The 17,622-nt window shown below is 42.8% G+C and overlaps 2 protein-coding genes across 34 annotated transcripts in view; both read right to left on the bottom strand.

Annotated features, from left to right (window-relative positions):
• Positions 1-694, bottom strand: part of LRCH3 (leucine rich repeats and calponin homology domain containing 3) — a 68,836-nt gene extending 68,142 nt beyond the window's left edge. For 20 of the 33 annotated variants that reach the window (XM_068953797.1, XM_068953803.1, XM_068953794.1 and 17 more), the window contains exon 1: positions 398-693. In XM_068953797.1, the coding sequence (XP_068809898.1) occupies positions 398-635 (238 nt within the window). In that variant the 5' untranslated portion in view covers positions 636-693. Of the gene's footprint in view, positions 1-397 lie in introns of all 33 variants that reach the window. The other 13 variants (XM_068953819.1, XM_068953817.1, XM_068953822.1 and 10 more) reach the window with 2 other exon arrangements.
• A 1,076-nt stretch (positions 695-1,770) lies between these two features.
• FYTTD1 (forty-two-three domain containing 1) lies at positions 1,771-17,590 on the bottom strand. Its single transcript, XM_068954789.1, has 9 exons — positions 17,336-17,590; positions 13,778-13,909; positions 10,594-10,739; positions 9,279-9,391; positions 8,002-8,098; positions 6,723-6,784; positions 5,781-5,855; positions 5,011-5,137; positions 1,771-3,867 (listed from the first exon to the last, which is right to left on the bottom strand). The coding sequence occupies exons 1-9, from the start codon at positions 17,436-17,438 to the stop codon at positions 3,772-3,774; spliced, it is 951 nt and encodes a 316-aa protein (XP_068810890.1). The 5' UTR covers positions 17,439-17,590; the 3' UTR covers positions 1,771-3,771.
• Between the last annotated feature and the right edge of the window lie 32 nt (positions 17,591-17,622).

Here is a 17,622-nt window from a genome sequence, read left to right as displayed (position 1 = left end):
CAGCCGGGGGGGGGGGGGGGGAATCCCCCCTACACACACACACGAAGAGGAAGGGTGGAGGGGACACAACCCAAACGCTCCAAGCATGCATTAGGAAGGGATCTGCTCGCAGGGGAAATCTCTCCTTTTCACACACCCAGCATAAATCCCCTCACTCGGGGGGGGGGGGGCCGGCTGCCCTGCCCCTCTCCCACCCGCCCAGCGGCCGTTAGGGAGGGGGTGGGGGGCAGACAGACACCCCCCCCCCGTGAGGGGGAGCCGCCAGGCCGCGCCACACCGGCTGCCCCCGGCCCTGGGGCGCGGCAGGGGTGTGGCGGGCGTTTCCCCGGCCCCCTCCGCGCCGCTTCCAGCCCTCGCCCCGCCGCCGGGCCCGCCCGCTCCGTGCCGCCTCCCTCACCGGCCTGGGTGGTGTCGCTGAGGTCGTGGTTGGCGGCGCTGGCCCGCGGGTAGTCGCGGAGCTTCCTGCCGCTCAAGCTGAGGGTGCCGCTGGCCGCCGCTTCTTCCAAGGCTCGGTCCAAGGAGCGGCTCCACGAGCCCGGGCCCGACGGGCCCGGCGCAGGGGAACATGTCGCCGGGCTGCCCGCCGGCACCACGGCAGAACCGCCCTCCGGCGCCGCCAGCACCGCGGCCGCCATTTCCCCCGCCGCAGCCCTCCGCCGCTCCGGCTTCGCGCGCTGCTGCGCAGGCGCGGGGAAAGCCCAGGGACTGGCACACAGGGCGCATGCGCGCGGCAAACTGACAGGGCGCGCAGGCGCAGCCCCTCCCGGAGGAAATTGGGGGGGGGGGGAGGCCGGAGGGCACCTGGGGGAAAAGCTGGAACAGGCTCGTTTCGAGGCTGCTTTTCCCTCTCCTCGGAGCACCCAGGGTGCAAGCGTGCCCACCTCCCCTTGGCAATGGCTCAAGTGCCCAGAGCTCACCTGAGGTCCAGCATAAATTAAGATTTAGCCCACCTGGCTGCGATGCCACGTGAGCACTTCCACAAACTTAAGTTTTCTAGCGCCTCCAGAGCACCAAAGTCACCAAACCTAAACAGGTCAGACTCTTTGCAGTGCCTGAACACGTAGTGCTTGTCTTACTGCCCGAAAGTACAGATCGGCTGCTTAAAAACAAACAAAACACCCCCAAACCAGTGCACCTCTGAACGTCGTCTGAAGCTGACAACCACGCAGATTTTAGCCGGTAATAAAAACTAAGGACTTCAAAGAGTCGGGTGCCAGGACAGAAACTCACCATACTCAACATCTTACAGGCAGTATTTTTCCCCCCCACGTACAATTAATAGCAGCACTTCCACTGCTTATAATGCACATAGCTCCTGGCAGCACGTCTTTGCCAGCGTCCTTACTTGAAAACACAACCACAGCAGTTTTATCAGGGTGTTCAAACTGATCCTGTAATAAAATGCTTAGATGACAGTGATTTCCCATTAGCAAAACATGTCACAGCAATCTGAAAATCAGTACATGACCTGACAGATTAAGGTATCTGGTACTATGATCAGACCAAACCACTAAGATAGTGCTACTAAAAACATCAGTTATTTATATATTTTTCAAATGCAAGTGAGCTTATATAGTACCAGTGCAAAAAGTGCTCATTTTTCAGGACACTAAGCCAGAAACGAGTACAAGCCCTCCTTAAATTGGGCTAACTTTTGGTATATTCTCCAGAAATTTAATAATGATTTAATCATTAACAACCCCTTGAAGGATATCAGAACATTTATATAACCAATATATTGCCCAAGTGGTTATAACAGGAACAAGAAAGTATGAAACCTGTAACATTTTATTAAAAAAAAAAAATTAACAGCTTCAGAATAGATCCAATGTAATAACTTCTTCAAAAAATACCAAAAGGTACAGTGTAAAGCATCTTGTCATTAAATACAAACTAGCATTTCTTGATGCATTGCATCAATGTTTTGCATCTTTGTTGATGCAAAAGAATTGTTTTGTTGCATCCTGGCACAGGGAAAACATATACACTGAAACAGGATGACTAACACCACGTTATCTACTCAAATTCTAACAGTGGGGTATTTTTCAAAAAAAATCCCTATTAGTAATTAAGAAAAAAAAAAACTTAACACCATTATTTTTAGTTTTTTTGCTAAGGTATGTTTTTCAACATTAAAAATAAGGTTTTAAGTACTATATAGTGTCAAGGATGCATTCTGACTTTAAAACTGCTATATGACAGAAAGCCCTTCTACTGTCAAACGCTCTTCAACATGTAAGTCCAGGGAAACAGCTAGTCAACTTGGAATTTGATAAAAATGCAAGGAAACCAACTTTGTAAGAAGCCAAATGTAAATTCTTCAAGAGAAATAAGAGGAATTAAAACCACTTCACACACCATAGACATCTGTGGATGCAGCAAGCCAACCATTCTTTTACCTGACTGTAACTAAAACTCATTGCTATAGAACAGTGTTCAGTTCATCACTTCCTGGACTGGAAGCAATTTTATCAGCATGTTAATTCTGAACAGGTGTCTCGTTTCTACTGATGGTATGAATTCCCAATAAGGAGCCCCAGTTGTCACCATCCTTCAGATTCTGATGCATAAAACTAGACATTAAGTAACTGCGTGCACCTATTTCATGCCTTACACATGTTGGCAGACTGAGGGCTTTATTCCAGCAACACTTCCCCAGTTTCAGCCACCTTCAAGATGCGTGACCACTGCTGATCAGCTTCACATCTTACCTCTCTTTGGTATATACAAACAAGTGCCATTAAATTGCTTGCCTCTGGCCATTTCTGAGGGACAGAGAGAACCCTCTGGGGTAAGATGAGAATCCTGTGTCTGGGAAGGTAAGGAACTCTACCATACCACTGACTTTCTTCTGAACTGTTGTATTTATTCCTACAAAATTATTCAAAAAAATGTGAAGTTATTGCATTAAGTTTATGGAAAAGAAAAAACTTACAAAAAGAAATAGAAAGTAAAAGTTTAAGGAAAAAAAAGGAGACAGACATACTCCATTTGCAGATGAACGCCAGCTATTTGTAATATAAACTATGCCCATACTGCCGTACAGTACTCCTCCAGCGTGATCTGGACCACGTCTAAGGATAAGAGTAGGAGTAGAATAGTCTCCATCCCAATTATATATTTTGGATCTCAGCTAACAGCTTTATTTGCGAAAATGAGGATGCAAAATATTTAGTCTCCATGGAAGGAAAAAGAAAAAAAAAAAGAAGAAAAAAAAGAACATCAAAACCACAAAGAATTACAACCAATGCTCCCATGAAAACTGCCGCTACATCACTACCAGAAGTATTTATGGACTGAGGCTCTGTACTAAGCTGCAGTCCAGAGGGAAGTTTATAGACAGTCCCTAACACCCTAAAGAGGGGATTGTAATGGAAACACTGACAGTCTTCACTATAGCAGGGGGTCAAAGAACAGATACTGAGCACTGCTAAACGAAAAACAAAACAAACCACCCCCCCGAAATTTTATCCTCATGTTTGTATTTTGGTTGCAAGATGAACCAAAAAAATCAGTGTTTGTCATCAGCTGGGCAACAAAATCTTTTTCAACCAGATCATGGTGTCACTCCAGCAGATTGGTTTCCCCACTTTTTCACCCCAGGGCATCATGTCTTTTACTGTTCAAAGTAAAAGTAATAAAGATAGTTAGCTCTGCCACTATCTTAGCAAGAAGTCTGGAGAATCTCAGTGACGTATGCTGTATTCTTCTGCCCACTTTTATCTCAGTTTCTTAGATAAGTGGGATCAGTACTCAAGTCCATTTGACAGGTTAGCCCACGGTTACAAAACGGCTTCCTTTGTTCTGGGACAGCGCTGTTCTTTGTTCCTTCAGGATCCCAAAACGCTCGTTCAAAGTCATCCCTGTCTGGAAAATAAATTTATTTCACTATACACATAAAAGATGCTAGGTTAATTTAATCAAAGTAATGGAGACGAGAGTAATTTTTCCGCATTCCGTATCATCACCTGGCTTAAGTGTATATCTAACTAAGATCCAAAAAAGGCCCTGATTTAATTTGGTTTCATTCTTTCCCACACCATTTAGAAATCAGAATGGAGTACATATCAACAGCTAGCACTTATTGGAATTCATTAAGAACATATGGTGGTACCAAGTCAAGACTGACAGTGAACTCAGAAAACCCTAAGACAGTTAAACTGAGAACAGATTGAAAAAGGGAACTTTCACTAGACTCATTTCCAAGCATGGATTCTACGTAGCTTCAACAAAAACAAGTTTCTAACCACTTTCCAGTCCATCCAGTTGAGGCAGCAGACTAGCGTCTAGTCTGACACTTCAATTAATTTTTTTTTTTTTTTTTAAACAATATCATAGCAGGCTACTTGCCACACACTATTTGTTTGCGGAAGGAACAAATCCTGACTGACTTTCTGACCCCATGTTTTCTGCAGAAGACAGTAAAAAGCTGATTATAAGAACAGCCTGGTCTTGGGGTCAGTGCCTAACTCTGTCACCCTGCCAGAATTTTGTCAGTAAGAGCACTCAGAAGATCCTCTCTCCTGCACCCACTCACCCGTCTTCACGAAACTCTTGAAAACGTATCTCTCTCTTAAACCTTTATACCATTACATTTGATTTTTTTTCCCCTAGTTGCATAGTCAAAGTTGCTCTGTTGCAAAGAGTAATGACATTCAGATGCCAGTGTTCCATACAAGTTACGTGAGTAAGAGCAGCTCAGCCCTGAATTACACACACTAGCTGATTCAAGCAGCAAGAACATCGGAAGATTTTTACAGATATTCAGCATTTTAAATCCCACTCAAAGCATGCGGGCATGCAAGACACAAACCAGAGGAGCAGGAACACTAAGTGCAGATATTTGGTTGAAGTTACATAGCATGTTAGCAGAAGAACTGGAAGTGGAAACAAGCAGTAGTTACTAGTTCCCTCTTTCTGTCACTAGCGAGTATAGGATTAAAGTGCCTGGCTCACCATCTTTATCTATCTTGGAACTACTCCATAGTTGAGGAAGGAAACTGCTTTTACCTGTTTTCCAACACTATTAATATCGAACTGCAACGGAACCCCTTTGGGAATCTTCTTCTCTTCAGACTGGTCCCTCTTCATCAGAAATGGGGGCACGGGAGTACGAGTTAATCGTAATTTCTGGGACCTATGAAAGAACAACATTAAAACGGACATAGTGAATACATGCTTTTAAGCAATAAAGCCTTACTGCTGATAGAACAACACTTCTGACTGTTAGTCTGTGTTGTAAATGCACAAAAAAAAAAAAGTAGACAGAGGCTTCCTTACAGAGTAAGTACTACTAATTAAAAAAAAAATTGTCTAAAATATAACTCCATCATCAAACTCAACTCTTCCTTTAACTTCAAAAATAAATACAGCAATACTTTCTTTAAGGACATTTCTAACAATATCTTTATGAATCAGGAAGGAACTATTATCATCACTCAACAACTAGATGCTCATTCATTTTCATTCAGGTAGAGGAGGGAAACAGCCACAACATGGCCTGATTTTGAGCACGCAGATAAGGTGAAAATCTACCAGCCCTACACAACTCAACTTTATGCCACATCAAGCTCCTCGCTGGGAGGTCTCTTGTGAAAATCAATTGTGATGTTATGCAAACACAGCTCAGAAACACTCAGAAAGCGGCTAGTTTTAAAAGCTTTCACAAGAACTCACCTTGAAGTCACCTGAAATAACATCTGCAAATAAATTGCTAAATGGCTCAGGAACAGCCATTTCAGTTACGCTAAGAACATTCCAGAGCTGCTTTTATTACTCACATTGGATTTATGATTGCTCCTGGGTTGTCAATAGATACAGTCAGAATCCCTCCACTCGTGGTAGAAGTTCGCCATCTAGTTTGAAAACACAGAAATCACTTATCCCAATCAAAATTTCAGCAACACGTTTACATCTTTAAAAGTGCGTCCCAAATACTGGCTAATAAAGAACGTATAAGCTTTCAGAATATGGGCCAGTACAAAGACAGCATGCAGACAAGCAATCTGCACGTTATACGGTATGAGAAGCGGGGTACTGACTTCAGTATCCTCTACATTACCTGAAGAGGCATAGACAAACTGTAGATCACATGCTGGCAAGACATACCAATACTGCAGCAGTGATCAAAATGTTCCTATTTTTTAAAACATTCCCTTTCGCTTGCCACAGATGCAGCTAGATTGGCCTTCACAGCAAATCAAAGGTGACAGACTACAGTTCTGTGGCACATGCTGCTTACTCAGCCTGTTGTGTTACCAGCAGCCAAGTTGCAAAGAGCCTAGCAAACAGAGAAGGATATGAGAGGCGCATTGGGAGAGTATTGCGTGGCCTGCCTCACGTATTTTCCAACTGCTTCACAGGCTCTGTGTATATTAGATAGCATGGAAAAATATATGAAGAGCTCAGGAGAGTGCAGGCATTGGAATTTTTCTCCTAGTCTATGCAGTATTCTTAAGTGGTAGTGACTAGTCTACCTAGCTAGCACCTTCTGCCTCATTCTTGTGAGCATCTTACGCAAACAAACTCATCTTGGTTAACTGAAGAGATACTGCAGGAAACAACTGGAAAAAAATAGGGAGAGGACCACTGCCATTCAGTTTAGAGGCCTACAGGCAAAAAAAATATCCAATTACCATAGCCAGGAGCAGAAGCTAGATCCAAAACAAGAGCAGTAGTACAAACAAGTAACTAAACTGAATTTTGTCAAATGAAATACTTACTGACGAGTTCTCTTTACTGTCTGATTATCTAGATCTTCTGCTGGCTGCACTTGGGCCTGCACCTGAAAGCAGATCAAGAGAGACACCAGATTTGAATACTGTTTCCACTCTCATTGTAGCAGTTGGGAAAAAAAAGCAGTTCAAAAACAGAAGTTTAGAGATGTTTGTGCATTTTGTACAAACTGGGCTGTACTTTCAGAGGGACTTCAAAGATAACTATCCTATTACCTTCGTAAGACAATGGAAGGAAATAACTTTAAGAACAAAATGATTTAGAAGTGATCATCAATGACAGTAACTTAAGCAACAAAGAGATGAAGGAGAGGGTCCAGCTGCAGTCATAGGAAAGAAAACAGGAAATCAAGGACAGGAAAGAAAAATCACACATATATCCCTACATATAGGGAACATCAGAGAAGAAATACCGGGAGATGGTCAAAACAGGAAACACTTAAGGACTGCCTTAGAAAACAACACTTTACCAAGATCCACTAAAACGTTACCAGGCCAGTAAGAACAACACGGGCAGCTCCTTGCTGGAGCCGCTCCTTGGACCGAGCCTTGGAAGAAGCGGCGGCCAGCGGCACCCTCAGCTTGAGCGGCAGGAAGCTCCGCGACTACCCGCGGGCCAGCGCCGCCAACCGCGACATACATAATATTCAATAGGCCATCAAGTTCTACATCCTTTTTAAAGGAATTTGGTTTTATTTTTCTCCCTCCTGATCCTGTCTGTAATTCCCAATTCTGCAATCTATGTGGATGGAAGATGGCAGCTACCAGTCACAATGATGGCATATGTAGAATGAGGGCACGAATGAAAACCAGCCACCATCATCCAATACAGGCTCTCCTCCTATTTACTTGATTTTACTCAAAGGAACTAAAAAACGTTTACATGCAGATAAGGTGGACATCATCAGAATTCTAAAATGTATTTCCTCATCTGAAAGCAAATTTAGAAAGCAATGTGCAGTTTTCAAGCGCCTACTAGTAAGAGGAAAAAGTAAAAGCTTGCAACTATCCTCAAACACTCAGACCTAAGTTCCATGTCCCTCAGAATAATACAGCTACACTGGAAAAGGAAGCAAGACTGAAGTGTTACAATAACTGAAGAGAACAGGTATATTTCCACAGAAAAACACATTGCTTGTTTTCCAGCTCACTTGAAGTTTTGACTCGGATCTGATATTCGGAGTTGATTCATTAACAGCAGTGGTATTACGTACATTAGCTTAGAACCTGTGGCACAACTCTTGTTTATTTAAGTAATTTCTATTACCTTCAGGCCCCTTCGAAACAGGAAAGTTGCTTGACGAGTGTCTTTTTGTTGATTCAGTTTGTTTCCAATTCTGGCAAAAGTGGATTGTATGTTATTCCTGTAATATTTATAAAATACAGTTATTATAGGCTCCCATAAGTAACACTGTAAAAAGACCACTGTGAAAGTCAAGAAACTGCCCAACATATCACTAAGGACACCGCAACGCTACTTCTTTGAGACTAGACGTTTCAGTTGCAATAAGCTTCTCATCTACTAGGAATAAAACATGTTTAGTCATAACTAAAATTCATCTTGAATGAAGAAATCACTTCTGTTACACAGAGATCTAGGATTCCTATGTGTATGTCACAGACCAGCAGAGTCACTAATTTTGCCTCTTTACTTTGCTCAATATCCTCCAGTGCTTTAAACATTTCTGACTGGATGAGGGGGGGGAAAAAAAAAAGGTATCAAGATTCAGAACAGAATTTTCTGCCTAAACATATTACAATTTGAGCCGGTATTAAAAAGCTGAGAGCCATTCACTATGCCTCTGCAGAGCATCCTGCTTATCAAACCAGGCCAATCCATTTTAGCTGTGCTGTAGCCTCTAAGAGAAACAGCCTAATGGTGCAAACAGAACACGATTAACATCCTTCCTCCAAGCAGCCAAAGCTGATAGTTAAGCTATTACAGTTCACTTGTCAAATCCATCTCCAGTGAGACTCTTAGCTGTTAACCCCTAGCCCAGACTATGGGTGATGGACTGAATGAGAACTATGAACAAGTTTTGTTTACAGTTTCCACAATACTTTCACAGAGCGAACGCTTTCATCATGGAAACCGGTTTAGTTGCAGCGTAACAGACATAGCTTAATTCTGGTACACATAAAACATGCAATAGCTTCCCTGAAACTGAAGATGGCACCAGCTTCCACAAAGGTATTTTGTTTATAAAATTAAATCATGGTTGCCACTTCAAAGCTATAGAAATCCGTAAGTTGGCCGTTTTCATATAGACTGCCTCTGCTTTAAATGAAGGTAGAGTACCAGTTTCTCACAAATAAAGGTACTCCCTGAGTGCTCTACACAATGATAAATACCTGGCTTTGTATCTGAAACCGTGTTTCTCCCACGCTCAGCTTCCAGATTTGTCAAGACTATCAGCGCATGCAGTCTTACCCTACTACTACTAGCAGTACCTGCCAACCTTTCATGGAGTCAGTCCTGTCAGAAACAAAACTCACTACAGAAAGTTATTAAGAAGAGTTTAAAAGGAGACTTGGATATTTTACCTTCTGTTTAGTGGGACAGGCCTCCTGAGGGCTGGCGCTTGTTTTCTCTGCATTTCGGAGTGTCTCTGCAGGGTCATTTTCTTTTTCAAAACTGGATAGTTCCGCTGTGTATTCTTAAACAAAAAAAGATATACTGCATACATGTATAACCTATACACACACACAAAATAGAATTGACAACCCTAAGGCTATAACCTGAATATACATTTACTTTTATTGGCTCCCTTTCTATTTGAAAGAAAAAAAAGTAGAAGTAGTTCATGAATTAGGTAGTAAACAAACTGAATGAGAGCAACTCCAATTCAGTATTTCCCTCCTGTAAAATACAAGTGCACGTGCTTAAATCTGCTTGCTCAAAATCATATGAGAAATTCAAAATATTGAAATTTGTTGGGTTTCCTGAAGATATTACAAGCAGCTCTAGGAGGCTTAAAAAAAAGTCCTTGCTGTTTCAAGCTTTTCCAGATTTCACAGCATTTTTCTTCAGTTTTGATTTTTAAACTGCATTTAGAATGTGTTTGGTTTTGCTTACCTATTGCACTCCAGTATAACATAAAACTTTCTACACTTTCACAAATTACATATTCCTCTCGTTATCATGCCAAAAAAAAAAAGCAGAGTTTATTGGTTATTTTTTCATTACTGTATCTCCCTACATATAACTGACAATATAGACGCTCCACACACCTTTAAACTTACTCTTCTTCACAAATAAACCCCAAAGCAATCCAAAATCTACAATACTTGATTAGATGGAGCAGGCAACAATATACTGGAGGGCAGAAGAGGGAGCCTGTTGAGGGAGGCAAGTATTTTGCAAAACTTCCATTTTTATAAGAGGTGCCTGCATAGCACTTGCCACGTCTGCTGCATCACTGGTTTGTCATAAAGCAACGTAAAACACGCACACACAAAATCTAATCTGTGAGCCTGTGAGCTTTACTCGTAAAAACACAGTAATTACCTCCAAGTATACCTTGCACAGAATGTACTCCTGCAGCAGGATTTTCATGATTTGCACCCCAATTAAGTATTCAAAAACCTTCAAGTAGTTTTCAGTATATTCAGGACTGGTGATTAGGCATCCTCCACAAAAAAAAAACAAGAACTCGGGCAACACTTGTCATCCCTGATTTAATAAGAGGTGGAAACAGATGTCTGTGCATCACTATAGAACCAGCATATTAGAATATTTTAAGTAGCACTATTCTGAAGCCTATGTGTTCCTTTCTTTCAGTCTGCCCATACTTTCAGCAAAGTCAGGGCTATACCTAACGTAGACAATTACATGAACCATTACAATTGCAGGAATTACCTTCTCACTAAGTGGCTGTCTGTTCAGAGGACTAATTCCTTTGCGTGAACCCATCGCTTTCTTGGCTGCCAAGCCCGTTATAACTCCATAAGAACGCTTCTTCCCTGCTACCTTCTTTCTGCGTCCCAAACGATTTTTACCGTAACCTGCAATAAGGATAAAGAGTTCAACAACTCTTATTGAAGGAAAAAGGGTATTGCTTTAAAATGGTATGCAGACAATACAAGTTATTCAGCTGCATACTTTATGCCTTAAAGAAGAAACTATTACTACATTTGCAAACAATTTGGTCATTTAGTTAATTTAGCAGGTCTGGCCCTAAACCTAGCACAACAATAATCAGCTTTCCACACAGACTGCAGTTCTGCTCCACTTCACTACATTAACTTCTGCTGAAAATGTGTTATTTATTTGGCATTTGTGTAGGGACAATTCAGGATCTAGTCTGTCACAGAAAAACACCAAAAAAAAAAATCCCAAATGACCCTAATTGGCTGCCAAATACTAATACTCCTAATAAAACAAATAAAATGACCCAGCTCCTCAGCCATCCAGTAAACTTTAAATTATCAGCTTCATAAATAAAAAAAAAGGGGGGGGGGAGAGGGAAACCTCTGACTTCCAAGCTTGCTTATTTAGATCAGCGGTTCCCAAGACTTGGCTTAAGAAAAAAGAACGTAGCAAGTGGCCCACAAAACCATATTAAGCAGTATACAACTTACATCATAGTTACAGTGTTTTCAATTAGAAGTTTGCATGGTGTTCTGGAAGAAACTGAGAACAGCAAGCTTTCAATATGAAAGGTTTGCGAACCCACGGTCTGCAGTATAAATATCTCAAATCTCTAGTCACAAGAGTCTGGTTAACCCCATCTGGAGCCATTTAGCTTAATGCTATGAAAGCAGACCATGCTTCATTTTTCCCCCCCAAATATCACACCCCCTAGAACCTCAAATGTCAGGTTAAATTTGAGAATAAGTAGTCATCTCTACAGCAACAGACACACACATCTGGCTTTGACATATCTGATCTACAGCACCAATGACAAATCTGTGCTTCTTTATAAGACAGGAGCCATGACATCAGGTAATTCATTGATGAGAACGCAATTGAGGCACTGCTATGCACCCACATTATGCGGGCTGTCAGCAAATGCTCTTCTTTCAGAGTCGAAAGCTGAGAAACAGAGCTATTTAGGCTGCAAGGGAGCTCAGAAGCTCTCTGGACCAAACTCTGCTCAAAGAAGTGACAACTTCAAAGTTAGCTCAGGCTACCCAGGGTTTTTCCCAGTTGCATTCTGCCTATCACCAAGGACAACTTTTATTTAAATGAACAATGTTCTCCTCCTTGTTTCTCCCCTAAAAGTTTAGGAGAGTCCCAGCTCCAATTCCTTCTTCTTTCTAAAGGGTTTGGCAGCCATTTCTAAACCCAGAGAGAATTGAATGCTTTTGATCATTTGTGGTTTCTGCAGCTGACTACAAACAACAGAGGATTTGCCACCTATCAGAGTACCTCAACAGCAGTGGAGCAGTAATAAATCTGTTGATCATAAGCAAGTAATAACCTAAACGCTCAGACTGTTTGATATCTTTTGCTCAAGGTGAAATAAAAGGGTTTGCTTTCAATGAGAGGAAACGCGCAGAGCTGTACAGGAGGGAGTAGTTAAAGCTATTCAAAATGTTTTAACATGTCACAGATTTTGCAATTTTGCAAAAAAGTTTGCCTTTTCCTAGAACAAGGGCAGTCAGCGAGGAAGAATTTCAGGAAATGAAAGTAAAAGCCAAGATGGTTGTATTTAGAATTTTATATTTGCAGCTGAAGTTCCCTGTAATAGTCTAAATATTAGACTATACGTACTCTAACATTTGCTTCTTTTGTGTCTCGTGTCTCATAAACAACTGTACTTGACAATCACAATTGTAAAAAGACACTTACAGATTTGATTATCTACCACTTAAAATCACTTACTCTTTCATCTCCGCAAATACTCTTACACTTAGGCTGAGGGACCTCAAACATTTTCCTCCGCTGTCACCAGTTTACAAAACATACATGAGCTAAGTAACATTTCCATGACTGCCTGTGTAAAAAGTAAGACTTCTCTGGAGCCCTGAGCTACAGGACACTCCATTGCTCCCAAAAGTCATTTTTATTTAGGATGGTGAACAAGGACTGCTGCTAGACCAAATATTAAGCAGTAATGAAGATAAAATGAGGACTACTGTGAATACACCACCATTTTAGGAAGATGTGTATTTTGATAATAAACAAAACAAATTGCATATGTTAGCTTACACACCTCATTAATTTGGAGTGAGGTGATAAGCTTTTTGATTAAAAAATATGGAAAAAAAAATACTGTCTATAATCCAGTGCTGAAAAGGTACTTTTCAAAATTAAACATACAGCAGAAGCAGTCTGCACTTCAGTAAGCGCTAGTCGGACTGGACTTATACCTGAGAACCATTTTAAAATGTGAATCCTGTCTACTGAAAAACCTGAGCGTTACTCAGGCAGTCTACAATAAGCTGCTACTGTGCACTCTTCCCCTCTTCACCCCCTGCCTTTAGTATTTTCTTTCCCCACTTTTCTACTTCACTGCATAAACATGGGTTTAAGAAACCTGACATGGTACTTCCTTTGCTGCCCAAGGTCCTGACCAGAAAAGCTGACTGAGACACTCAGCACTATCCCTTCATATATCGCAGAGGCAGCACTACAGTCTACTATTTTTGAGAAGCCTACTAGGAAAATTCTACCTTGCAAATACAAATATCCTGGCTCTTTTGCACAAAGCTCTGAGGACTGGCAAAGTCTCCATGTTTCCTAATCTGCAGGGTTTGACATCAACACTCTGTCTACTCATCTCTGAGGAGGGACAAAGTATCAACACAATTTCCTAATTTAAAATAAAAAAAAAAAATCAGAGTGAAAAACCAATCCTTCCTTGAAGGAGAAGAGTCCAAAGATCTAAGCTCCCTGATGGCCAAACACATCAATGCTATTCTCACACTGAATCAGATGCAAAGCCAAAGAATCACAAAGAATAAAATTACAGTCAAAACTGTACATGGCGCTATTTGAAAGACGCCTGAATTGACCATGTCAATCCATACATTTTCAGTAGGTTACGTTTCAGCTCACAAAATTAGCGTACAGCCCATATTATGTTTGACATACACACCTTTCTGCTGCTGGATTCCCCACTTGGAGCCTGGTGTCCTGAACTGCCGAGTTCGATTCTGCTGAAGCCCCCTTTTCATTTTGGGGGAATACTGCTTTCGCTCTTCTTTTTTATTCAGCTTGATTATATCATCTATAAGGGGGGAGGGGGAAAAATGATTTGGTACTCTGCAGATATACTTCAGTTCTGAAGAAAAACACCTAGCAGCTTGGCGTTGGGCGAAACAGACCAGTTAATCTTGCAAAGCCAGCACATACAAGTTAAGGTTCCAGAAATATTATCTCTATAAAACATCCAGAGCCCATGAGTCTTATAGTACTTATTTTATAATATAGTGTCCCAGCAGAAAGACAAGCGGTTATATTCATTCAGAATACTCAAGATGCTTGAAAACTTGTGTCATTTAGTCCAGCATTAAATTTTAAATCGAATGGCCATCTGTTAGTTTTTGTATACTACTTTTAAAGAAAAGGCAGCCCCGCCTCACTCCCACTTTCCAAATTCCAGACAAAAATGTCAGTTCAAGCCTCAGTTCTTTCATCCTAATGTACTTCAAGTCATGCAGAGAGAACTCGGGCAATCTGTTATCTTCATGAGCTCACTGAGGTCCAGATCATTAGGAAAAAAAGAAAGAAAGACCTCTCTCCCCCAGGGTTCAGCAAACCAAACCAATCATCTTACCTATTGTTCCTGGAAAACAATGTGGAACAAATTATTAATCAGTTTGAGAATATGCGTAAAACAATAAACTGATGAAAAGTAAACAGCAGGTTTGTCACGAACATATGATGTCACACCAGTTTTATTTCCTTCACTGATCAGGTAGGTGGCTCAGGAGATAAGAGTAAAGCAGTGACGTGGTATGCTTTTATCTGAATGTTAGCTTGCTTATAAAAACAGCATAAAAGAAAACGTCAAATTATACTTCATCGCCTCTAGATCATGGGAGTACAACTGATGAAAACATCACGTTGCAACAGAGAGCTACCACAGAGATGTGGACATCACTTTTTGACTCAGGAAGAGACTGGAAGGGAGCTACTCTATTGTACAGACTTCAAATGGACTTGGATAGGGTAGAACAAAGAAAACGGTAATGAAAAAAAATCACAAAATGTTTTCAAGTGTCGTGCATCCCACTGAAGTAATGTTAGGAGGAAATCAGCTTGCTTTGCTGCAAAAATGATCAACTATTAGGAAAAAAATCTTTAGGGTACGGAATACAGATACAGGTCATTCAGGGTTTGATTTCTATAGAATCTTCTTTACCAGAGGGATCGTCCCTAGCCCAGGGATTCCCAAGCTATCCTTTTTATACAACAAAGGAAACTCGAGACACTTCAAAATGGTCTGCAGTTCAAAAACAGTAGAAGCTATCACTGACAACAGCAGTACTCAACCACCAGCATTGCTCGAACTTAACACCACTAATAAAGTGACACTGAGCAAAGAATAACACTTCTCAACCTTTCAGGACGGAATTCTGCTTACTGGGTACTTCTACTCCTATGTACCTGTGATATGAAAAGTTACGTTCATAGAGCACGGATCCTGGTTCATAATTCATCTGTTCCTGCCTAAGACCAATTCTTGCAAAACAGTAACTTGTCGCTGCATAGAAGGTTGCAAGTTTTAAATAAAAGGACAGCTATTCAGCTATTCTCTTATTTTGGGAAACGAAAGATGACTTGTGACATTCTATGTTTGTTAGATAAGACAGCCCAAAGCAGTCTCCTATCTCACCTGGGATCAGAGATTATTCTGTTGTTCTGGCCGTAGTTTAAATCTAGAAAGATCATCAAGGTGGAAGCTTAGCCTCAGATGAGTTGCACCATAACACATTAGCAACAAAAATAACTTTAATCTTTGTTAACATATGATCAAATACTCAATATTAAGACCTAGATCTTAGGATTCCCCAGATCATTGTTACGTCAACTTTACTGATATCATGACAGCTGCGGCATTGCATCTAATCTTTGTTTACCCCAAATCACACAGCACAGCACATGGCGTTGACTTGGGAACAGCAGGCATGGATGACATTGTTTTCATGCCATTTACTCTTCAACTGAACAAGGTAAGTGACACGCACATCCGCAACAGCTTCTTAAATAAAGCGTCATCCATGACACTGCAAAAGTTCTTTGCAACCTAGTATTAGTCAATGTCCAGAAACCGACTTGTGGCTTACTCAAAGCATCATTTGGCCAAAAAAACACTAGAACATATGAAGACAGAACTAGCTACTCAGAAGCAGTGATTCTTAATCTTGGTAACCTTGGAAACACACTGGTTCAATGTGCTATACTGTAAATAAAAATAGATTTATATGGAAACAATAATGCTACTCCATGTTCAGAAAAACTCTGAACATCATTTCCTAAGCTACGTCTATTGCCAAAACAAAAAAACTGCTGGGCCATCAACAAACAAAAAATCCATTTATTTTAAGCTGAGCCACAAAGGTTGAGTTTACATCAACCCTCTAATTCAAACCACGAATTCCCTTTTTGAAGCTAACCTCCCAATAATACCCATCTACCATGCTTTGGCAGTAACATCATGGAGCAGTCTTGGAGCATACAAACCCAATTCTTTCTGGATAAAACTAAACTGCAAGTCGCACTCCTGGAATGGGCCAAACGTGCTCCCAAACACATTTATGGGGGCTCCGGGCAGAGGACCAGGGCAGAGCTAGTCCGAGGCACCCCCGGGGGTGCATACAGTACAGATGTCAGGTTCTCCGATACCACCGAGACACAACTCTACAGGTGTTTCATGAGGCTGTGCAACTTCTTGACATAAACAACCAACTGGAAGGTGGGGAGATGACCTTATTCCTTATTATTTATTTATAAGGAAAAGAGAAAAAAGTGTGAACACACACACACACACACACACGCACACTTCATTAGAAAGACACTCCACAAGGGAAAGCTGGGGCTCTTCTTTGCTAGATTTTCACAGGGAACTACTAGGTACAGACAACACCGTGCTTCATTCGACCGAGAAACTATTTCAGGCCCAGGAGAGACTTGCCACCACCAGCCTCAAAGCCTGGTGAGGGCAGAGGAAAGGGCGGCTGAGCTGCGCCCTCCTCGCCCCTGCCCCTGCACCAAGCAGGCCCAGCAGGCTCCCCAGGGCCGGGGCCACCGCCGCGCCCCGCCCGCGACCTGCTCCGCGCACCCGGCGGCAACAAAGGGACCCAGCCGCTGAAGCCGGGCCCGGCCCGGCCCGCGAGCCCCAGCAGCGGGCGCCCCCGGGCACCGCCGGACCCGCCTCCCGCAGGCCCCGACGGGGGTCGCGCCCTGCTCCCGCTCCGCCCCCCGCCGCGCTCTGGAGATGGTAGGGCCCTGCCGCCCTCTCCCGCCATACTTGGTGCAGCCCAGCCCCTCTACATCCCCCCGTTGGTTCCGCCCGCGCTGCAGCCCGGCAAACCTCGGCTGGTTCGTTCCGGATAGCGCTGCTCGCCTCCCCCCGAGTGCCGGCACTTGGTTCAGCCCGCGCCCCTCCACTCCCTCCCCCAAGGCGCCAGGCCCGAGGCGCTCTCCTCACCGAGAGACATATCGATCTTCTCCAGGCTGTCACTGCTGCCGTTCCGGGCCGCCGCCGCAGCCGAGGAGCCAGAAAGCGGCTTCGCAGTCCCGAACCCACTCATGGCTTCCCAGAGGACCACCGCCACCTCCCCTCACCGCCTCAGCCCACAGCGAGCGAGCGAGCCGTGCGCATGCGCAGGCTGCGGCGGCGCATGCGCCGCAACCCCCCCCGCCCCGGCCACGAGCAGCGCTAGGGCGCCCCCTTCCCCCCCCCAAGCGTCTTCCGCGCATGCGCAGTAACCCTCC

This window comes from Struthio camelus, chromosome 9 (genome assembly GCF_040807025.1).
Source record: "Struthio camelus isolate bStrCam1 chromosome 9, bStrCam1.hap1, whole genome shotgun sequence".
Classification (NCBI taxonomy): Eukaryota; Metazoa; Chordata; class Aves; order Struthioniformes; family Struthionidae; genus Struthio; species Struthio camelus.
The sequence above is the reverse complement of the archived record's forward strand: the minus strand, read 5'-3'. Positions and strand labels throughout refer to the sequence as shown.

Excerpts from the sequence above, each read along its gene's own strand:
- FYTTD1 (XM_068954789.1), bottom strand. The coding sequence starts at position 17,438 with ATGAGTGGGTTCGGGACTGCGAAGCCGCTTTCTGGCTCCTCGGCTGCG. Across the intron at positions 13,910-17,335 it reads GAAGATCGATATGTCTCTCG|ATGATATAATCAAGCTGAAT; the intron begins GTGAGGAGAGCG and ends CCCCCCTTATAG. Across the intron at positions 5,138-5,780 it reads GGAGCAATCATAAATCCAAT|GTCCCAGAAATTACGATTAA; the intron begins GTGAGTAATAAA and ends GTTCTTTCATAG.